General features: G+C 40.1%; 1 protein-coding gene across 1 annotated transcript in view; it reads right to left on the bottom strand.

Annotated features, from left to right (window-relative positions):
• sema5a (sema domain, seven thrombospondin repeats (type 1 and type 1-like), transmembrane domain (TM) and short cytoplasmic domain, (semaphorin) 5A) overlaps nt 1–24,584 on the bottom strand; it is a 145,860-nt gene that overhangs the window by 100,022 nt on the left and 21,254 nt on the right. The window contains exon 2 of the mRNA XM_080515431.1: nt 8,225–8,437. Coding sequence (XP_080371557.1) covers nt 8,225–8,372 — 148 coding nt within the window. The 5' untranslated portion in view covers nt 8,373–8,437. The remainder of the gene's footprint in view (nt 1–8,224; nt 8,438–24,584) is intronic.

The following is a 24,584-nucleotide window of genomic DNA, read 5'->3' as shown; positions in this document are numbered from 1 at the left end:
CAATGGCAACATGTGGAACCAATTCAGAAACATGAATGGTTTTTCTGTGAGTAGCGCAAATAGTGTGCGGCAGCAGGCGCTCACACAGATGAGGAGCCAATTCACTCTAAATGCAGCGCTGCGGTAATGAGTAGCAGTAAGGATGGTAAGTATTTGTTCAAGATGATGCAAGGAAATGATTGGTCCAAGCGGTCAAAAACAAACACCTGCTCTGGTGGGGAAAAAAAAGTAAAGCAAAAGACAAGGTCACTTAAGACGCTCATGCCTGGCACTCCAAGGTTCTTTCATGTTATTTTGAGTAAGAAAAACAAGCATGTTTCACTGCTAAAAGTCCGACAATTCACGTTGCCCTGGCTGCGCAGCTTTGAATGAATCATGCAAAACAAACCACCATGAAGCCACAAATAAGTGGGCAATAAAATATTTAAATGTGATGTGTATTGAGCAGGAAAAAAGAAAGTTGCAAGGAAGCGAGAGAAGAGCCCTGCTTTTAACAAGATGACCAAATCTCCTCAGGCCACTTGAAAAAACAATAATTCAAACATACATGCATGGAAATGACATGTGAGATCTTTTTTATTTTATTGCTATAGATAAACGAGCGACAGAGTGATCCGAAAATATGGGCCGGCCTGTATTCATTCTGCTTGTCATCCATTAAGATAAGTACATTCAGTAACGTAGCTGACCTTGGACGCTGATGGAGAGAAGTTAATGATTTTTTTGAATTTAAACTCCGAGGACCTTGGAGAGCTCTAAATTTGAAGAAAAACAGCCCCGAATGACCAATTAACGCATCTCCAATACTTGTCACAGAATGTTGCATTTATTAATGATATGAGGCCATTTGTTGATTTTTCGGGCTTTTACTTGCCTCTTTTTAACGACGTGTGAGCTGTTCGGGGAGGATAAAAGTGGAGCTCGATCTGTGACTGTAAAACAAGTCCATTCCTCAGAGACATGGCCCTCAGCTTGGCCTGTGAAGGCATTGTTTACACCACAGTTTATAACCTTTAAAAGCCTTTAAGCCTCCACCCAGGAACACTTGTTAAGTACAACACTTTATTAATACTGTATATCTCTGGGGCTTTGAGCTACAAGAACACTACAAATGCTTGGTCAGAAACATTTTAATAACACATTTCACTTCTCCTGAAACTAGGACAAAGTATTCCAACATATCTCCTGAAGTAATTCAGTAATTGGCACACATTTACATCAGACCTGTAGTGACATTATATTCAGCCCTGTTTTTATCAAAAGTGAAGTGAATGTACCTTTTCTGTACGCATTTGGAGTATTGCTGCAGAGCCGCACGATGTACTTTCTTTATGAAACTCAACATTTCTGAAAAACCACCACACAAAGCAGAAAGCAGTCTTTATATCAGAGCATCCTTGCACCACAGTCGTAGTTCTCTCAGCCAAGTGTTGTGCCAAGTCAGAAAACCACCTTCCCCGGTGGGGTCAAACCCATGTGAGGCACGCCCTTCTACCGTCCACAATCACATAGAAAGAAAGAAACGCTGTCATTGGGAGGCTTTCAGGCTAACCCTGACCTTAGCCTCCAATGATGGGTCACAATCATTGTTCGGGCTCCGTATTGTTTTGACTCTTTTTCTTACCAGAGAGACTGTGGAGGAGTTGAATGGTTACAGCAAAAGGTCCTCTTTCAAATGTTTTTATTTTATTTTATTATTATTATTTCTGAAGGCATTTTTGTAATCTATAACCTTGAATAAAAAATAAATTTCCTTTGACTTCATACCAGAAGAGTTTAAAAGGTCTGTCCTTGGCTCATTTAGTTCATGTCATTGTTATACTTATAAAAGAATAAAGTTGGAAAAACTTACACCTGAACACCGCAGGGTCTGAGGTGATGCTTTTAAATTACTTCTTTGAACCATGGAGACTGTAAAATACTGAATATAAACAAGAAGAAAACATTACCAAGAATTCATGCATTCATATACAATAATGATCGATTTTCATATTGAACTGTAAAGGTAGATGTTGGCTGATCAGTATGCTCACCCTGAAAAACACGATTTGCCTCTGGACAAGTTTAGTGGGTCAATATCATTAGTTATTCGCTTGAATAACTGTTTTATGCTGATCAGAATCAGACGGGAACAAGGTGCCAGTTCATTGTACTTAGTGTAACTACGCGTCTACACAAGCCACTCTGATTGGCTCCGATCAACAATAGGGCTTGTGATTTATGGGTTTAATGTATTTAATCACATGCAGTTAGGGAAGGCTTGTTACCCCTGGACAGAGTCAGGTGACTTATTTTCCTGTTTACAATCTGATCGCTGAGGATGGGATAAGCACCTCCTTGCTGCACCTTCAATATAAAGCAGCAATACATCAATCTTCTAATGTAATTGTAGACAAGAAGTCAATAATATTCCCCAAGATGGCAATAAAAAGCATGTTTAAGCACTAGTTTTAAGAGTGTATGTCAAGGTGCCATGGGTAGAGGTGCAAAAGGATAATGTTGGTATGAGTAGGATGGCAGTGTTGGGTTGCTGAGATCCACAGGGGTATATTTAATGTGTTTGTAGTCCTCCCAGCTTGGCTAGAAAAGAGTCATGGCAGCCTGACACTGCACATTTTCAACAACCATGGATTATACTACATTACATGGAGCACAATGACTCACAAAAGAGAACTACAATGGGTTTAACAAGAGGTTTTTCCCCCCCATCACATACACTTTGTGCATTAAGTATGCCTGCATATGCCTATATATGTGTTGACATATTCTGGGATGACTCATAGCAGGCAGTTTTTGGAGGCTTTTCCCATTAAATAAATGCTCACAATGTCTAAAATGAGATTTATTTTCTTTACAGTTTTGAACTGAGGTGATTTTGAACCAAACAAAGACTATCATCAGGCCTTGAAAAGAGAGCTACGAAAGAACAAAGTGAAAATATCATGTGCAATTAAAGATAAACAGACATCTTCGTGAGATTATGGGAAGTAGCTGCAGCACTGTCGAGGTGCTGCTACTTACATAAGGTGAGAGAAATTAAGACTGAAGAAACAGCGTTTAATGGCCTCCTGTCCCCAAATGACAGCGATATGACGTCAGAAAAAGTTAGGGTTTTTACAGCAGAGCTGATATAAAAACAGGAAGTTAATAGCCATCCCGTTTAACTATAAATGTGTACTGCACTTGTTTTTGTCTTTTCACTACAATACTGTTTTATGAAAAACAGTTCCACCGTTGTGGAGTTTGACAGCAGGGGATTGGCACCATGTAGCGCTACATTCCTAAAAAAGCGAACATACATACAAACTCACACACTAAAGGTGAGAGGGAGCGCCATTCATTGTGATTTGAACTTTGAATTATCAACCCGGGACCACCCACTGCAACACAAGACTCAAGACTTGAGAAAAGTTGCTCGGCAACACAACTTCAAGAAGTTGGGGTAACGTTCGGCTTTCTGTGATGTGCAGACATGTCAACCAAGAGGCAATCAGCCCTACTTATTTTGATTCCCCTGTTAAACTGGCAAACTGTTCTTTTCTTCAGAAAATCCAGAAAATTGAGGATAAGCTGATCATTGTGCTCAACAGCTTTCCAATCCCACATTTAACGAGCTTGCAGGGAACAATGCACGGAAACACAGCTTTTCAAACTCCCCAGGGGGCAGCTGGAGTTTGAAAGCTTTCTCTTCAAACAGAAGGAAAGACATAAGGCAAAAAGGTGAATAGCGCTTGGTTTTATAGTCTGAACTCACTAAAAAAAAGAGAGAGAAAAAAAACACTCGTTTTAACTCCAAACATGCCTTAAAAAGGATTGTGTTTTGGGGTTTTCTTGGGCATTAAATTAAATAATTTATAACATGCAAATGAAAACAAGGTAACATGATTAGCATAACTTATAAACTCATGTTTTCCACCAATAAAATCGTGTCAACACAGGTTCAGAGTCAAAGCTATAAAAAAAAAAAAAAGAAAGAAATACTGGCTCAATTGAATTTTACTGCAATTCCACATTGCAATGAATTAGAAAAGGGCAAGAAAAAGCTTGAACAGTAAGTGCTCGTAATAAAAATTGCCAGGGGGCCATTTTGCGGCCAGTTATGTTAATTGATAACAGGTCAGCGACATGACTGAAAATAAAAAGGTCATTTAATAGAGGGTGCTTCCCCTGAGGTTAAGATGAGGTTTACTAATCTGTGAACAATAGCTGAAAAAATACACCATGTACAGTGAACAAAATAAAAAAATGTGATTCAGAAGAGAACCACATGGTAGAATAGCAGTTCGCATGCTCTCCTCACAATGCAACTGCTGTGAAGGTGCACATTTCTCCAAGTGTTTCCCCTGACAGGTGAAAGACATGCTACCAATCTCCATGCTTGCCCTGTTATGGACCAGCGACCTGTCCTGTCCTGTCCTGCCCTGCCTCCGCCCAGAGTCAGCTGAGAATGACAGAAATAATGAATGGATGGATCATTTGTGTGTGGGTGGGATGCGATCAAAGGTTACAAGCCCTGAGATGGCATTAACAGGTCTGATTCTACATCAGAGACTCGGAAACTCTTCCAGAATCCATTAAAATTGAAACTGAATTGTGTAAAAAAGAAACCATATGTGAAAAAAAAATCCAGTCAACCAAGCCTTTATGAAAATGGGCTGGGAAAACTATTAAATTCAAATGATGAATAATGTCATTTCATGAATATTCTTCATGGAATTAATCTAATATGGTTAATGTGTTATACTGTAAATAAAGGGTTAGGGTTCGGGTCTTAATTAATTAGGGTCTTAAATAATTTACAGAGAAATAAAAATCAACACTTTACTGTAACTACTGTCCATCTATTACAAATTAAATGGTTGGTAAGCCGGTTTGGGCTGACCAGGATAGATGTTTGTAAAGGCAGATGTCATTTTATAAATGCTAAAATGTGTGAGGGAGTAGACACTTGGAACAGTGATTAAAAAACAAAACAAAAACAAAGCAGAGGCTGATAAAGTATGCTTTGTAATTTGAGTGGAACAGACTTTTACAACACCTCATTTATCCTTTCAATTTGTCTCTCAAATGAAGCCACCGAGTCCATTGGCATTAAGAAACCACTGTATCATCACAGCTGGCCATTCACACCAGACTTCTCTCTTTCTTCTGCACAGTAGCCGCCGCACTGGTGAACCGTGGCCGAATGCTCACTGAAATGTCATCCTTCTTTATTAATGCTTCTATATTTCCACCAAAGCACTTAACCATTGGAGTTTAATGGGCCAATCTGGTATATTAGAGACCACAAATGCATTGACCACAGCTGACCCCCAAGCTGGCGAGCCATCGTCCTCTCACAGGAAGCACAAGGCAGGACGGGATTACATTAGCTGGTCAGTTAGTCATGATCATCGCCCTCGATTGGCACAGAGGGAAGAGTGCCACCTCAGCTAACAATGCAGTGACAAAGACTGTGGGAGGGGAAAAAAAGCAGAAAAAGAAAGAAAAAAAAAGAACTGCAGTGGCGAACACTGGCGTCTGTGCTGTGTCTTCAGTCCAAATGAGTCTTTGCATGCATGTGGATCTTTGCACATAAGCACTGACCTTGGGCTTCCAGTCCATTTAACCCAGACAGCGTGCTATGTGATTATCTGACTGAGACTTTGCTGTACTGAAAACAGTTCAATGGCATTTTGCTGCTTTGCTGTGGGCAGACAGAACTGCATCGATTGCTATTGATACCTTCAGTCGACTAGGTCCTGCAGCATTTCATTACAGTTTGGATGTTCAATAGCAGTGTGAGATAAAGGCGAAGAGCAATGGAACTGAATGCGAAATACACTGTATCTAAAAACTGGTGAGCCATGTAGTAAAGTTGTGAGAGGCAGACTTTATTACACTTTGTGTTTTGAAAGAACAACCAGGAACAAAACCTTGACAATAATCTGTCTACGAGCAGAATGTTGTGTTCTCTCTTGAGGGAAAAACAAAAATACTTTTACACTCATTGTGTATTGATATAAATACTAATTGAGAGATTATCAATCCTGGTTGCACTACCAAATGTTTCAAGTAACATGGATTGAAAAGACTGCCGTACTGTTTATTCCTGTTCCCATTTACAAAAGAGGAATATTGGCTGAATCCCAAATGTTTTATCATAAAACTCGACGATTTGAAAAGTGATTAGCCCATCTGTCCTTAACCGCTTCACACTTGACGGGAATTATAGAGAAACCAAATTGTGCTTTTGTTTAAACCTGTTTTCAGCTTTTTATTGGTTATAAAAAATGACTGACACATCATTTGTTTGATTGTGAACCTTTGGATAGGATCTTTTTACAGGAAGTCTATTATGATTATCTTTCAGAGTTCTCTGCTGGCTCGGTTTTGGGTGAGGACAAAACCATTGTGAATACAATCTTTTCAAACCTTAATATGCATTATAGGTGTTTTAAGGAGCAAATCAAATATATCACACCTGATTTATAAAGACCCAGTATAAACTATTACACATTAATCACATTGGTGATCGATTAAGAATGAGCAAATAAAAGTACACAAATGAAGGCTTTGTGTTCATTAGATCCTGTTTACACAAGAACGATTGATTTGCATTCACTGTGGACTGATTGCAGGAGCGCTAAAAAAGTCATCAAAAATATTCAAGCGTTACACCAAATTCAATCTGAAATCCAATTACAAAAATTACATACAGGAGTTGATTTGTCACAAAGTCAAAGCAGCAGGAAAGAGGACCAACAGAAGAGGCACAGAATTTCGTTTTTTTAATTAAGAAGGGGTACACTATATAAAATGTCTTTCCGACATTGAGAAGAAAAACATACCTCTGATAAAAATAATAGCAGCATTTCTGCTAAAAGCTGAGCTGAGTTTCTCTCTTACTTTCCAAACATTTTAGAGAAATACACAATCATAAATAACACATGTTTTCAGATATGTTAAATTAAACCATTAGAACCCATTTCATTATCTGTGCACAGTCAGGTACACACCTAATATCTCATATTCACGAAGGCAAATGTGCTAGTGAATCATAATGTTATTTTCAGTGCAAATCAGTTGTGATTTTCATTTCCCCCCGTGAATAGATCAGCTTCCACCTCAGCTTGTCATGTTTGCACCCCTTTCATGTGTGCAAACCTTAGTGGATCAGGCCCAAAGTATTTCTTTGTTTTGAAAACAATTGTTGTGATTTAAAGTATTTTTGGGAGGAAAGGTTTTTCTTTTTCTTTGGAAAATTGTTTCTGCAAAGCATGGTTACAAATTATTAAAAATTATTATTATATTATTATTATTATAAATTTCCATAAGGAGAATTTCCATTAAGAAAATAGAACCTTTTAAAAAGAAAAAACAATGCCAGTAAGAGTTGTAGTATCGAGTGTAAAGTTGTTTAAAAGGTTGTACAAATTAAACTGTCTTGCATCAGAGTTGAATAGTACATTTAGTTTTTCGTATCTGAATAAAACTGATACTCAAGACACTCAATGATAACACACGTTCCAATAAAGGCAACATCACTCTGCATTTAAATGAAATTAAAACATGTTACGAGATCCAAAACTTGACAGGCATGTCGTGTTTATTTACAGCTGCAAATATATAATTGTATAGTCACACTTCAGTAAGGACTTATATAAACAGTGACTTTATATGGGGTGCACTTTTTTGAATTAGTCAAAAATGTCTATCTTATTACTGTTATGTATTCCTGTGTACAGCACTTTCTTTCCTGTGCTTGCATATTTTGGTACACCGATTTAAAAGTTGCACACATTTACATCAAATCTACATACCCTTCATATTCCTGTGAGTAATGTGAAGACATCACTCTGATCTGGAGGCTTCAGTCAAGACAATAAAAGGTCAGCAGCAATATATGCAAAGAGGCTAATTGTGAAGTACCTTTAAGTAGCTTTATATAAATTGCTCTACTGTACTGTCATTCTTTCGGGTCATTAAGTTGCCAACAATTTAAAGGTAAAGTGTACAAAACTGTTGGTGTCTCCTAGCAACAATGAAATGCTCGAATGAAACAAAACAGAAAATGTCCTTATATGGTCTCCAGGTCCAACCTTGTGTTAGAGAGAAGGGCTGGAGGGAGAGTGAGGTGTGTAGAAATAACTGAACAGAAAAGTTCACGTAATTATGGAGGGCACTCAAGGGCATAATGAGCCATGTCCATGAGTTCGCCCCTTGTATTTATCCGAGCACTTACCTGAGTGCGGGACTAGTGGGTGCTCTGTCTTGTAACAGGGCGACTCAGGCAGCAACACGGGGCCTCTCCGACTGGCCACGCCTCCAGGCCGCAGGACCAGCATGCACTGCAGCAGCAGCAGTGCATGCTGGGTCACAGGGCGTCCCATTGGGGGCCTGAGCTTGGCTCACTTTTCCTCAGGCCTCAGAGGCCAAGAGCATTGGAGAGACACACCTGAAGAGACAGAAAGAAGAGGAGAGGACCGATTTAGGTTTTAAACAAAGATTTATTTCACATTCGATTTAATCTGGACACCGAGGATCCTGATACAGGGTAACTCCACCATATCTCTACAAATCACCAGGGGTTCACCCCAGGAGATAAAAAGCAGCAAAAATAAATCCCACTAAATGGGAACGAGGAACAGAGGTACAGAGAAGAGGGAGTGTGACAGATTTGCAGTCACAAAAAGTGTGCGATTTTCAGTGGGCAACCGCAAGATGTGTGATCCTCTCTTGCTCCCAGAGACCTTATACCTCTTACCTCTGCATGAAGCCGGCTGCATGAATCAGACAATGTCTGCAGCACCGCTCATACGTGTGTGTGTGTGTGTGTGTCTGCGTCTTAAATTATGCGCCCTTTGTGTAAGGTTTTGCAGCCATTGTGGAGGAGCATTGTTGTACGTAATGATGCAGGTGAGTAATAGTTGAATGTTTGCTGTGAGCGGTGCATTCGTGTGTTATTCATTGTTAAGCATCTATATGTGTGTGAATGATATATGTCTGGAGCTGACACGACACTGCTCGTGGGTCAATTAAATCCGATAGCTGCTCTAAATTCGAGATGGTTTTATTAACAACCACACGCCCCAATTGCCGGATGTGATTATTATACAATGCTGGTTCCAAACTCATGCATTGCAAAAAAAAAAAAAAAAAGTAATTCCCTGTTTGCACAACTCAATTGTTCACGATTCCGTTCTTTCTCGGGAGGAAGTGATGAGCAGCCGAGACCATCTACATCATTACTTTTTAATCAGTTATGTGGTGCTATTACTAAGAATGATTCACGCTGTGCACAGCAGAAGAGTAAGCCTCTCTGACTGTACTCCACATTACGAACAGCATGTGTGGTGGAGTGAGTAAAGATAGTGACGATCCCAGCTATAAAGTAACTGTAATAGAAAGCGTCGGTTCGAGTTTTCATAACAGAAAATGTATTCTGTAGCTGAACCTGTGGAACATTTCATTATCTTTATTGCATTTTGAAATAGGCTTTTCATCTGTTGTCCAGTCAGTGGAAAAAAATTGTGTTTTGTAGAGCAAGAACAGAACAATCCGCTCTCTGTGACGGAGCTGATTTAGTGTGAACAGTGGGATTGCAAATGAACAAAAACTATTAATATTATGTTTGTTGGAAAAAAAAAAAAAGAGGCAGGATGTTATTTAAAAATCTACAAAAAGTGAGCAAAGAAACACAAAGTGCGAACATTTCCTCTCCACGGATAAACTTCTCTCTGAAGGGTGAATCCCCTCCAGCGCTGGAAAGCTTAGAGTCGAGGGTAAAACATAAGGCACTTCTCGACTGAAGTTTTCAAAAGAAAACCATAATGCTGAGAGCGTAGTTTTTATTTCATTTTCTACTTGAATGGAAGGTTTACTCTGCCTTTACTGTGCACGAATAAGCTTTGCAATCTTGGGGCCTGTATGCAACGCTCACAGGGTCCAGTGTATAAAGACAGCGGCAGTGGAGATATGTGGTTTGCTGTTACCCACAGCGTAATGTAAAACACCTGTCATCTACAGCGGGGAAACCAAGTGACAGCCAGCACCAGTTGCCTTGCTCTGTTACATTTCCCTTTCGTCTCGACGGTTCACACGTCAGCTTCTGTTCTGTTCCACTGTTCCTTTTTTTAGTCAACCTGTCGTTTTACATGCCACTTCTCTTTGTCTGCTGGTTTCCCTGACAGACTTTAACAACGTTTTTGCCACCAAAAAGCCGTTTATACCTGTTGCTAGTCCCTTGGCTGTAACATTTCTCTTGTCGCTGTTCATACAGTCTCATAAACCTTTAAGCTTGCCTTCACTCAGGGAGTACAGAGGTGAAACTTAGCCAGGACGTGAAAATATACACATTTTTACAGCCGAGTGTGTGTCTGTGTGTGTATGTGGTCAGAGATCTGGTTTTCATGTTGATCTCTGGAGGTTTAATGTTCACCAGTCCTATGCACGCACGCACGCACCCGCACACACACACACACACACACACACACACACACACACACACACACACACACACACACACACACACACACACACACACGCGCACACACACACACACACACACACACACACACGCACACACACACACACACACACACACACACACACACACACACACACACACACACACACACACACACACACACGTGCAGAGACTTGGCTGACAGGAGTGAAAGCCAAGGGCAGCAGGTTGAGTGCCCTTTTCTCAACCTCGCCTCCTCTGCAGCAACCTACTTTCCTTTCACGTACACACACACACACACACACACACACACACACACACACACACACACACACACACACACACACACACACACACACACACACACACACACACACACACACACACACACACACACACACACACACACACACACACACACACACACACACACACACACACACACACATATATTTTGAATTTCACCGACCACAGTCAAACGATTGCATTTTTTAAAGAAATACAAGCTATTCTATTTTTTTCTCTTCAGTATCTGGTTTTTCATCACTCATGCTTTTCTCCTTTTATTACATCTTGCAAGAGGCTTTAATGAATTTCAAATGTAGTCAAGTTCACTAATAAATGTGCCCTCAGGAGTTATTCAGTAAACAAAAAGAGCTGCTGGAACGCTCTGTAATTTAACAAGACATGAGCATTTACGCTTACTAACAGTTCTACAATCATAGAGCGGATATAAAGGTAGGTATTTGAAATATTGATGGTACGTTTACATTAGCGTCAGCTACTGTGTTGTTGTCTTCCTTCCTTTGAGGATGCAATGCGACACTTCCTCACACATTACCACGACCACCAAATGATAATCTGTGCAACAGCAGGAATGTAATGTCTGCACCGGTATCCTTATTTAGGATTCAAACTAAACAGGAACCTACTTGTGAAAATATTGCACTTTGCATCTTCAGTAGGGGACCTTTATTTGTTCTATATAAAACAATGACAGTATAGTTGTCTGGCATATTAATCAGTGAATGTGCAATAATGTTGAGTATTATGATTGAGATATAACTTGGAATAAACACTAATACTTAAGTAGATCTACTTGTTCTTCCAAATAACTTTTGAAGACTTCTTCACCATATGTTTATTATACAAACCATAAAAAAAGAGATTGTCACATCTGACAAGTGAAGCAATTGTTTGCCTTAACTACCTTATTTGGGATAAATAAAAAGTGCCATAAACACTCATGAAAACTTGTCATTACATATTGAAACAATTTGGATCTCCACACATACTTTTATATATTTCAGCCCCCATGAATCTTACACATCTCTATGTCTCTTTAAAGACCCACAGAGCCTGATTTATGCCCAAGTATTTATTTGCATCATTCCGTTTGATGTAAATAACAGCGCTATGATTTAAAACCAAACCATCTGAACAGTTGTTTCATTCCCCTCAAGTGATTTCTGGCGGATCCTATTTTCTCTTTAACTCTCCACGAGGTACCGACTGGTCCCGTGGGAGATAACTGGAAGAGGTTTGCCGTGCTGTTCGGTGGTTTGACTCTAAATCATCTCCAGGGCATTAGTACAAGCCTGCGCCAACACCTACCCCTGCTCCCACTCCCACTCCCACACACACACACACACACACACACACAACGTACTGGTGCATTTATGGCACATACACTGAAATCATCCTGGGACCCGGTGATGGATCACACCCCAGTACATTCAGGACACAGAGCAGTGGGAGCGCAAGTCACATAAAAAACTAAACATGGGGTAAACGGCGATGTCATATGAAATGCATGTACTGAGGAGTATATAGTGAGAAACCAGGAGGGGCGTTAAGTTATGATGTTCTTGCTTTAATCGGACCCTCAGGAGATGGCAGGGACAAGCCACTCCCTTGCATAGTTAAGGTTACTTATGTTTTTGCTAAAAATACTTCTAAATATTGAGCTCATGTTGCCCTCCAACCATATGTAGATGAGAACTAAAAAGAGGAGTAGATAAAAAGTTTGATTCGCTGCTCTTACCTACCATTATTAAACTGATCTCTGAGCAATAACTGGTGATTTGCAAAATGGCTCGAACTCATTCCTGGAGGTTATGAGAACATTATGCACCCTGAGAGGAATGCAGAAGATACCAGGTAAAGATAAAAACTGGGGCCTGCACCTTCCCTGCATAATTGTCACGCATTTCGATTAGACTAGTTGGCTGCTTCCTTTTATAGTTGGTGCCACAGAAAGTCATTACAACTTGCAAAGGAAACTTGGCGAGATTTTCTTCCTTCCTGAAATTAAAACTGGGATCCTCATGATCAACATCAACACTTAAGCAAAATGATAATGAGCCAAACAAGAAGCTGACTTCAGTCACTTAAATCTGCAGCAAAACATGTTTGAACTAAAACTCCCTTTGAAAGCATTTGTGGTACATTCTGATGAGCTCTGTTTAGAGGAAAACTATTGTCCTAATTTCTTTTCTTTTTTGGGGGGAGTCTTGGTTTCATTCCAACAGTGAACATTTGCATAATCTAAACTTTTTTGGTGCTCTGATTCTTAAATTTACCTATGATTGGTCATGAGCCGAGCAATCCAATAGATTCAGAGCCAAATGAAGCATGAGGGAGCATCAGTGCTGCGACTGCAGCAGGTGAAGAAATCTGTGGTGAGGTGACATCAGCTTGTCACAAAGCAAGTTTTCAGAGCCTTGTCTGAAACCTGAACTTTACTTCTCAAAGGAAACTCTTCATTGGATATGGACACTGTAACATTACCCATATGAGTGGCTCCCAACCTGTTTTCCCGAGAGCCTCCCTGCAATCTACAATTTGCTGAAACGCCAACTTTCACCAACATACAAAGATTGCGTCATGAAAAATAAAGCCAACTGCCAGTTTCCCAGGTCTGCCAGATTCTCGAGCCGGGGTGTCAAACATACAACCTGTGGGCCAAAACCAGCCCACCAAAAGGTCCAATCCAGCCTGCAGGGTGACCTTTGCAAAGACAACATTAAGTTTGCACTTTTGGAACTGAATCACTGAGGATCAAGCCTTTTTTATTTATTATTCAGTGTGACTAAATTCCAAGATAAAATATGAACCGTGAATAGAAGACATGATTTTTGCAAACTTCACTGTTTTATTTACCAAGAGACGTCAGTAAAAACAACATGATGTTGAAATCACCCTTTATTTTCCTTCAACATTATCTGGTTTGTGCAGAGATGTTTAATTCAATGTAGATGTTTTCAGAGTATTTCTGGGCACTGAAACAAATAGAAACATTTGCAGTTTTTGTCATTTATACATTATTTTGCTCTGCTTTTACTGTTTTGACTCTCAAGATCTTTAAATTTGATTGTATATAAATAAAATGAGTTCTAAACCCTGTTGTAGAGAGTCTGATGATGGTGTTCTTTACTGTTTCTTCTAATAAACAGAAGAGGCACAGCTTTAGCTCCCCCCCTCACTACTTTGGTGGCTCCCTTTTTAAAGTAATAGTTAAAGATGGTTGTGAATAAAGTGGGGAAGAAACAACCTACAAACACTTACATTGCTGTATTAAAGTGTAACATTTTATTAATAGTTTACTACAATTTAAACCATTTTATTGTATTTGTTTACATTGAGTTAATAATCTTAATGTTTCTGTATGTTAATTTTAATGTTAATGTATGTTAATGTATGTTTGAGAATATGCATTAAAAAGAAGAAGATGCTATTTTTAGTTCAATACCAGCTAATGAAATTAGCTTAGGATAAACACTAACTCACTCATCGAGTAATTTCTAAGAAGAGTAGTTGGCAGTAGTACTTCAAATCAGATAACATAATGTCAGTTGTACTTGAGTACACATTTTCCATACTGCTGCTAGTGCTTTTTCACTTATGTACACGAAATATAAACTGAGAAGATTGCAGATTGGCTGTATGGAAAACACGTACCTGCACCTTCTTACTTCAGTAATTAACAAATCATCTCATGTCATAATTTGTTTTGATAGGAATAACAAATGTAATCCAATGACTGCAGGAGCACGACAAGCAATTTGTCAGCATCACAATTAGAAGGAAAATAATTAATGCAGAAGGAATGACCGCTTGGAGCCATAATGTTAAAGTACAGTGAATTAAAGCAGTCAGTTGCATAAAGACAACACAACACACACACATACAGAGCCCTCTTTGAGTTTTGTGAGCAGAGGTGTCAGCTAACTAATCAATTGAAGTCTTCCTGCAGTAACCAGTCCAGAGAGGATCATATTAACGCTTCTATTGATTCTGTCCGAGGGGGACTTCATGATGGTTGAATTGCACTATACATAATGAATAGGCTCCTGAATAAACGTTGGCTTTGTATTTGACACATACATGCAGACGTGCACGCACGCGCGCACACACACACACACACACACACACACTGACTCTCACATATAAACGCGTTTTGTCAATTGTGAGCAGTGCAGTGATGATCCATCTGTCCAAACACAGTCAGGGGAGTGTGAGATCGGGGTCACACCACAGTGCTGATAGATGCTTTTCTCACTCCCGCTGCTCACTCTCTGTCTCTCCCTTACTACACAAAACACACACATACATACGCACACACGCATGCATGCACACACGGAACTAAAAATCAACTCAGATTGTGCTTAGGCCAGAACACACAGAAGCATTGCTCTTTTATATGGCTGTATGTTTGTGAGGCACAGTGCTTATATGTGTGTTTGGATGTGACTGACTGGGTGTTTGCCTGGTTATCACTCTGTCTATCAGGCGGGTTATTGCCAGTTTTTGTTTGTTGTTCCGTGTCTCTGTCTGCCAATTGGTTTTTGAGATTTTGGCATCTTGTGTTTAGACCAAAGCACACACAGAGATGGCAGAGATGTTTGCTTCTTGCTTTGCTGTCTGGTTGTCTGTCTGGCTGTAAAAGGGCAGCAGACTATCTGATTTTTAGACTGTCACACTGATGAGGCAGTAAGTGAACTAGTTTGATTTATTAAAGAGTAAAATGATGATTGAGTCAAATAACATTCAACCACTTACCAACTGGCTAACTGCTAACTGGACTGCTAAATGTCTGCTTTATTGAGTAAACAACACACTAGACGACCGAGTGACTGTGGGGCTGGCAGACTCAATGACGAATGATCAGGCAAAGTAACAAACGACGGTAGGTGACAGGTTGACAGTGAGTCTGATGAGGTGCCTGACACTAATAGTGTTGCGTAAAACACATCATGGCTGACAGTGGCCGATGATTTGACTTCACTATCTTTTTTACTGCCGTTGCATTTTTTTAAAAGTGGTTTTAATCATATCGCTCATCGCGTGGTTGTTTTGCATCCCCCAGCTCGTCTGTGTCTACCTTTCAATGACCTTGTACTTGTTTACGCCTTACGTCCACCTCACGGCGCCTCACTGAGTCTCACGGGCGCAGCGGAGGATGACAGAGAGAGTGAAGGAGTGATGAGTTCACCATCAAAGCCCCTTTGCCTAGCAGCAGGGTCCTTTCCGCTCGGCGACCTCCAGATCAGAGGGCAGATATATTCCAAGCAAAAAAATGTTTGAGTTGCTCCAGGAGTGGGATTGAAAAGCATATTTGGATCAGGTGGCTTGATTCTTTCAAAAACCTTATCTGCAACGGAAAGTGTCCGATTTTGAAGCGCAAATCAAATGTGCACATGTACAGTTTGCCGTCTTTTTTTTTATCTCTCCCTTTCTCTCGCTCTGCCTCACACATGCATACACACACACACACACACACACACACACACACACACACACACACACACACACACACACACACACACACACACACACACACACACACACACACACACACACACACACACACACACACACACACAATAAACATCTTTCCCAGTGCTCCTCAGCCCCAGAATGCATTTCACATTCCTTACTCCAATCCTGCACCAAAAATGTATAGTCTGTGTGTGTGTGTGTGTGTGTGTGTGTGTGTGTGTGTGTGTGTGTGTGTGTGTGTGTGTGTGTGTGTGTGTGTGTGTGTGTGTGTGTGTGTGTGTACAAAAAAGGTTTGTAATGCTGTGCTGTGTGTTGCATATATTTCTCTGCTCTTCAGGATGACTTTATGCAATAGCCACGCTAATAACAGAAAAAATGTGCATCGTTTCATATTGATGTTTGTTGTACAGTTGTAAAAGTAGGACTAACAAACATATGAAACCTTGGTAACATTGGATCACATCTGTGCAAGTCCATGCAATGTATTTGTATTTTATCTAACGCCGGGAAATTCATTTTTCTCTCTTATCTATTGCCATGAGGCGTGTGCGTGAGGGATTTTCTCATGTGAAATGATAAACATAAATTTCAGTTGGTCCAATTATGTGTATAGTCACATACAATTTTGACATTAAACAGAATGAAGACTTTCCACATCTAGTGAAAATAGCTTTTTCTCACAGGACTTTAGTCAGAAAATAACTCTGTTTGGATTTATAATGTTTCTCAAGGAAAATGTCACGATTTAAAACATGCTATACTTTCTATACTTACAGCATTACAAGAGGTCTTCAGCTTGACACCTGCCATAAAAATAGTTCTTTCTGTCTGTTTGCTGGTGTGTGTGTGCTGGTTCTCATTTAACTCCAGTTAAACTGAACAAATAGTGGTTCAGTTATTCTTTGTCCCAATGACAATTCCAATCTGTTGTTGGGTTTGGGAGCTCTGAATAAGCACGACAGAAGTGCATGATGTGCTGTTTATTTTCTGCTCTCAGCATATGGAGAGAATGCAGATGGTTGATGAAACACAGGCACCTGGGATGAGAAACAGAACTGAGCTTTTCTCTTGCTGGACGTGAACATTGCAAACATTCTCCTGAGGATCACTGCTCAAAGTTTCTTCCATAAAACCTCTGCTGAAACTCTTACAGTAGATTGTCCTGGGGTCAATTTAAGATAATGTCACCCTCCTCTACTCCTGAGTAATGGCTATACAATGCTCAGCCATATGTATAGGTTGAAAACACAATGAATCTCCAAGACACCAAAGCTCGTATAGTTTTTGGAGTTGGGAAGCATTTTTTTGACCAGGCTTCATGAACTGTTAGCTTTGGTGCAGTTAAATCTGGGACCGACATCACACACTCAGCAAGCCACAGAAACACTCACACTGACTCCCTCCGCCATCCTGCTCCAAAACACACCCAGCAATTTCATCCGGGTCCCACCCTAACTCTCCTGAGGCTCCCAAATTCTGCTGTTATTTTTACTCAGCTCACTCACTCTTCAGCTCTAGTGCTGATGTTTTACCACGTGTCTGAAATGTGGTCTATGTGTGTATCTGGGAGTCTGTGCTTCAACACTTGAGCAAAATGCAATGTGCGGCAGGAAAAAAAGTGACATCATGTCTAAAAAAAGAAAAAAGGGGGGAAAAAAAGCATCTTTGTGAAAAGCTGTCTGTCACCGAACAACAATTACCAGGAGGACGTTGGCCTGTGTTGCTGTGGCCCCTTCTATGATAGCTGAAGGTAGTTCAATCTGACCTGTGACTTAAAAGCATTACAGAAAGTGTGACGGAGTTGCCCTTTGACAACAGTCAAGAGCCTTTTACTTCTACATGTAGGTCAAGGTGAGGCAGAGTCAAGCCTTGGAGCCTGCACACCACCTTTTGGTTCATTTCACACACTGACTTATCTTTTTCATTTTCACTCATTTCTAAAATATAAAATGCTCAATATGATTGTATGAATATTTATGCGCATCCCAGCTTAGCATTGAAGATTAGAAAACTGCCTGAGTCCAACAAAATTTGACAAAATCCACCATTCAACAAGTCTAATGCCAAAATTAACTCTAAAATAAATACATAAATAAACTCTAAAAGCAAAAAACATTTACAGGTTTGATTTAGTATGATTTGATTTGGTTGCTAAACATCTGACTGTATCTCTATGTCCGCGACATGATTGACTGACAGCCTGTCTCGGCTGCATGTCACTGTCCAGTGTCAGCTATGATTTCTTTAGATAAAGCGATATTGAATGTATTTAGGCTTTAAAACATTGTGATTGCATCCTTGTGCAGCTTTGAGCTCTAAAGGGAAACCCACATACCTGTCGCTCCAGGTGCTCTCGGTTAACATTATCCAAGTGCAAAAGACTTACTAATTATAAACACGGCTACATGGAGCACAGATAGAAAAATAATACTATCGGCTATCAGACTCTATGAACAGCAGACACAGTGCCTTTCAGCACCAATTACTGTCCTTCCACAAAGCCCGAACTTGTCTAAACCTCTTTTCCCAGACTGTTGCCAATGGTGAACAATGTCTGTATAACGCTGTCAGCGTGTAAAAAAAGAGAAAATGCTGCAGCCGACCAAGGCACTGATCGGTGTTTGAGACAGTGCCTGTGACATGTCGCCCAGACCCCGAGGCTACTGTCTGAGCTACTCTCAGTGTCAAGAAAGTGCTGTTCACAGGGACCAACTTGTCACAACAACCTTGCAGCTCTGGACTGGCTTAAATCTCAGAGACGAAACTCAGCGCTTGTCACCACTGTCCCAAAACTACATCTCACTGAGAGCTGATATTTCCATAACAGCTTCAGCATGGTAATAGAAAGTCACTTCTCTGGTACTAAAGTCAGTGTTAGGTAGCAGGCATACAAACTTTGAGGGTAGCTACCTTTTCAATGCCAAGGTCAGTGATGACATAGCTTAACAGCTCATGCTCATGAGCAACACCAACCCCCAAAACCCAAGACTGATTTGCAACTGTGCTTCTCTTTCACTCTGGAGATGATCAAAAAAAATCCCCTCGTGGGTGTTTGAAGATTCTTCTGTCATTTTCCCAACGTTTAGCTGCTGGGTAATGCATCGGCATCAAAGATTTCTTGCACTTCAAAGCCTTTGTTCTCTGTTGGTGTATTAGCAGGGCCAATCCACACAAGGGGAGCTGTGTCATCTTATGCATGATCAAGGCGTCGGTGTGAAGAATGGCCACAGTACTCCAGGACTTACAGACAAATAACTCAACACACATGGAGGGAGTAAAAACATTGAGATCACGCCGGCACTTGCACATTCACCTGGGGCTGTAGTGATAAGGAGCATAAAGCCCACAACTGAGGAATGGTGACATTTTTAAAGCTTTAATTACATGCTTGGCTAGTGGGTAGCCGAATGTCTCACTGGGTGCAAAATTACACTATCACTGTCTACAGCTGTGCACAGAAAGTCTAAAACTGACTTGCCACTTGCCATTCATGCAGACATACCTGGCTCCTGAACCTCTGAGTTGGTACAACGTCGCGAGGGCGCTCTCGACAGCTCGGCGACTATCAAGGGTAACTACTAACTGCAGCACCAGCTCAGTGATCTATGTTCTCGAAAGGTCACCAAAACGCTGCTTTGATGTTAACCAGACTATACAAGAAAAGAAAATTACAGCCCATCCCAGGCTAAATTTCTCTTATTCAAGTGAGAATGTTGAATTAGGCTGAGATTTTTTTTCCCTTGTCTTCTTTCTTTGTTCTGCTCAGAGGACTGCACTTTTGAATCATCCATTAACTAATTTAGTAATCAATCATCAGCTTTAGCAATGACAGGATATGACTGGGGGAAGTGATGGATGAAATCTCTCACAGATAGCCTTCACTGCACGAGAGGTCAAGTCTCTCTGGTTACATTCTCCGCGAATGTGCAGACTTTTCTACTGTTTGTGATCCTGCTGAGGTGGAAGTGAGAACTACAACTCTAGGAGGAATGCGCTTTATTTGTCAATTCTGGAAGATAAGAATGGACTCAGCTCCATTTGGGAAGACACACAATATTATTTATTTTAGTATTTTATTTGAGTCTTTTTTCATCATTTCCTGTTACTATGAATTAGCTACAATAAACATTGAAACACCAATGAATTTAAACAGAATTGTGTAATGCAAATTTTAAATTTATGAGAATCTGTTCTGTGGTTCTTTAGAGCTTTTTTCTTTCATATTTACATCAATCTAGCGACTATAAATATGACTCAACATACATATTAATGCTACTATATAAAAGCTGAATGTTTAAATAAAACTTGACATATCAGAAGAAAAATAATTCAACATTTTACAATGGGAAGTATAAGATAAATCCATGCAAAGTTATCACTTTTTTATTTTTTGTAAATAAGACTTTGTAATGCAGGACATTCGCATCTTAAAGTTTATAGGATTAAACAAAAAGATGGCTTTTGTTGAAGTGGAGATTTGTTTGTAGTTTTATTTTAGTAGTTTGGTTCATTTTAAACTTTCCTTTGCTTTTTTTGATTAAAGTCATGCATTGATATTGATTTGTTATGACTACAAAATGCCACTAAAGTAAACCTGTAACAAAGTCTTGAAAAAGACTGAAAGGTGAAAACACAGTTTCAAAATATCTCAATAAGCACTCGACAAAAGGTTAAAGATGGCCAGTTTTCAGTTTCAGAAGCTTAATTTGATAAGTCATATCGTAATTTTTTGTGATCCTATAATAAGCTTTTAAAAGTCTGTAAATGTTTGGTGTATTTTGAGTGAGGAATGTAGCTCAGTTTGTTTCCTATCAAAATGTTTATGAACACATTATGGAGCACTGATACAAGGAGTTATTTCATTAAAAAGTATTTATTTCACATGAGCTTGAAACAGAAATAACATAACATGTTGTTCCTGCATTGCAAAACTGGTTTAATATCCACTGTGTGTTGTGCTTCAGACCCATGATTATATTGTGTATGTAAAGTTTTATAAGATTAAACTTCGGGTGAGTTTGGTTAAATTTAGCACTTCAGCAGTTTTCTTCAATACTTCCATTTCACTAAAGGCGGTAATTAGTTCTTTGCTAAATTTAACGTAGTCAACTTATGACATTTTGTTGTTTTTCCAGCACTTTCAAGTTGCGTTGTATTGCCAATTTTTTGTTGCATTGTATCATTTTCAAAGTGGTTTCTTTACTGACAAAAAACCCTCAATGTTGAAACAAAAAAAAGGCACAGGGGCAGGAGGGAGTTTACCATAATCAATCTCCCCACATGTTTCTTGCAATCAACACATTCCAGATAACAAGCAGAACAGACTGTGAAATCCTACAGCACAGTAATTATATGCCTGCAAAAAAAAACAACCACCACCACTTTTGGCATCAATGCAGAAAGAAAAAAAAAAAATCACACGCAGACATATATTTCAATACACGTAAGGGACGTACAGATGGGAAGGGAGCCATAAGGAAGCTGCCTTGAGAGGAGTCGTCTTTGTGTATGTGCAGAAATGTGGCAGGAGGGATAGTAAATTAGCTCTCGGCTCCACTGGAACCAATTAATTACCCGGGTGTGTGTGTGTGTGTGTGTGTGTGTGTGTGTGCGTGTGTGTTTGTGTGTGTGTGTGTGTGTGTGTGTGTGCATCTGTGTGTATCTGTTGTGTGCCTGGCCTTTGTAACGTGTCCCGTTAACACCAGATATAGGCACGATAGGAGAAACTTCCACCATTAATTGAAGAGGAGTAACAGGCTTTAATGGACATTTTAATGCAGGGGGGGATGCAGCAGAAGTTTGCTTTGTGTGTTTGTGCGCGTGCGTGTCTACCTGACCAACACGAGGATCCGTTTCTCCGAACTCGGCTCCCAAGGGTAAACTGGAACAACAGAGGAGCGGGAGTGGGAGATGAAGCCTGCAGGCATCCGATCGTGCCTCTGCTAGACGAAGCAAACAGATGTAGGCCCGTCTCCCTCCGTCTCGCCGCCTCTGTTATTCTTTTGCCGCATTTTCCTGAAGGGTTTTAAGGATTGGATTTCGTCCATGGCTGGAAAGACTAGTTCACACTGACAATAAGGCCTCAAAAAAAAAAGAAGAAGAGATGCTCGAGACTTCCAGTCACTGTCAGAGCTGACCTGCACACCTTAGCCTCAGGCAAAGTGTGTCTGTGGCTCTGTTGAGGCCATATGAAAGGAAAAAAAAAACTTTTACCTAACTTGGGAGTGTACTACTACTTCAGTAATTCTTCTTCAACCACTTCTTTTCTGTTCACTTTGACTGTAGCAGGGCCTATGGGAAGAGGCTTTAATTGGGCATTTGATTCCCGCTTGGAGTCCAGAGGAAGACTTTATTAGTCAGTGGCACAATTAGGAGCTGTAGCGTGCTACCTATTGATTCTGTAGATATATATAATGCTCACATTAAACGTAATTCATGAAGGGGAACGCGTGGTGTAATTTTGCCAGCACCTGCACATTTAAAAAGATTTTTCTTAAGAAAATGGACCAAATCCAGCTCGTCGTAAATGGTGGATTGTAGAAAATGTGTTCTGTTTATAGAGGTGCATCATAAAAGCTCATATAAACTGTGATTTAAGTGTATTTCTTGCTACAGTGTAGTGCAGTGGCTTTTAACAGTGAGAATATGCATATTATGGGGAATACCTGTGTGGGGTTTGCATGCTCTCTCTGTGCTTGTTTTACTCTCGGCATTCAGCTCTTTGGTAATAATTGGTGACTTGCTTGTAGGTGTGAATGAATCAGTGTATCACTCTGTGTTTGACCTGTTTTGGACTGTCGACCTTCACTCACTGTCAGATGGGATCGGCTACAGCCACCCACCATCCTGGTCTGGATTAACTGATGTATGGATATACCGTGCAACGTGGATTTCATAAACTTATGTAGGACAGTAAGTTTGAGCGCACAAGTTCTACTGAAGCACAGGTGACAACTGCTGTGAGAATTACAGCCTTCCTGTGGTTGAGGAAATAAATAACTCAAGCAAACTAAGAATCAAAGAGTTGTTCAAGAAGCATTTATGCATGGGGGAGAACTCAGCATTAAAGTACAGAGGAAAGGCAGATGTAGACACGGCTCAGCATTTTACTTTTGGGAATCCGCAAACTGTTGTTTTGATGTTGTTTATCTATGTTTGTGAATTTTTCTGACACTATCAGAAGCTGATCTCAAGCTGTCTGTGGACGCGTGACCATGAACTCCAAACCACATTTAAGCCTCCATCAAAGATTTCACTACAGTTCTTCCAGCTTTGTCTAAGAAGACCAAAAATCACAGGGTAAATACTCACCTTCAGCCATACACACAAACACGTCACGGCACAAAGTCTTTAAAAATGCCATTTGAATAAAGCCAGCAGCTCTACTTGAGGTCATGGGATGAACACATTAAAGATAGCTGGTTAATAAGCTTATTTACATCCTGTGAAGATGGGAGTAAGTAAATCAAATGATTTGTGCTGTGTCTTTGAAATTCAACACATTAAAGAGGCTAACTTTTAACATCAGGCCTCAGTGATTAGGATTCTGCTGGGAGGCAGTAATTGCACTTCCTTCTGTGTGATGCAGAGTCTTTTCCCCATGAGAGAATGCGGGCTGCTTTTTTTTTTTTTTTCTTTTTCTTTATAAAAGCACAACAACATGCGCATCTCTCAACACACTCTCAGAGGGGAAAAACTGCGAAAGCTGAGAAGAGAAGAGGGCAGCGGTTGTTGATATTAATAGATGTGGAGCTATCCATCATTATGTGGCTGCATGATGAATTCTGTGTAACACGGTTTCCTCTTGAGGGCTGTCGCCTGCTTAAACACTGTTGCAATGATATCCAACTAAATGGTGAAGACATCAATCAAACAACACATTTTCTTTGATAAAATCTTTGCAGACTCAATTTAAGCTCTAATGATTTCTTTTAATAGAACCAGCTTCATCCACGTCTACATATTTATTTCCTTTTGTAAAAAAAACAAAACGTATTAACCTCAAAACCACCATCCACTGTCAAGCATGTGTATTCACCAGTCACTTTCTATTAATAAAGTAGTGAAACCGATCTGTGAAGGCTTTAACAACCCATATGTCACCTCAAAAATGACACTCACCGAAGTCAACACAGCTGTGTTACTGTAATGTTAAAAAGTGTGAGTCCACACCCCATCATTATCTCACTCACATCAGTGGATGTCATTATCTACATGCTTAGGTCCAACGGCTTAATGACCAGGTTGTCCTTCACCGTGTGCTCATTAACCACTGTGACAAAGCCTTTTGTGCAGGTAGATTTCCTCTGTAAATGCCAATTGGAAGGTCACGAGAAGCTGGAGAGCAAGTTGACGA

This window comes from Blennius ocellaris, assembly GCF_963422515.1.
Source record: "Blennius ocellaris genome assembly, chromosome: 19".
In the NCBI taxonomy this organism is placed as follows: Eukaryota; Metazoa; Chordata; class Actinopteri; order Blenniiformes; family Blenniidae; genus Blennius; species Blennius ocellaris.
This window is presented reverse-complemented; position numbering and strand designations above follow the sequence as displayed.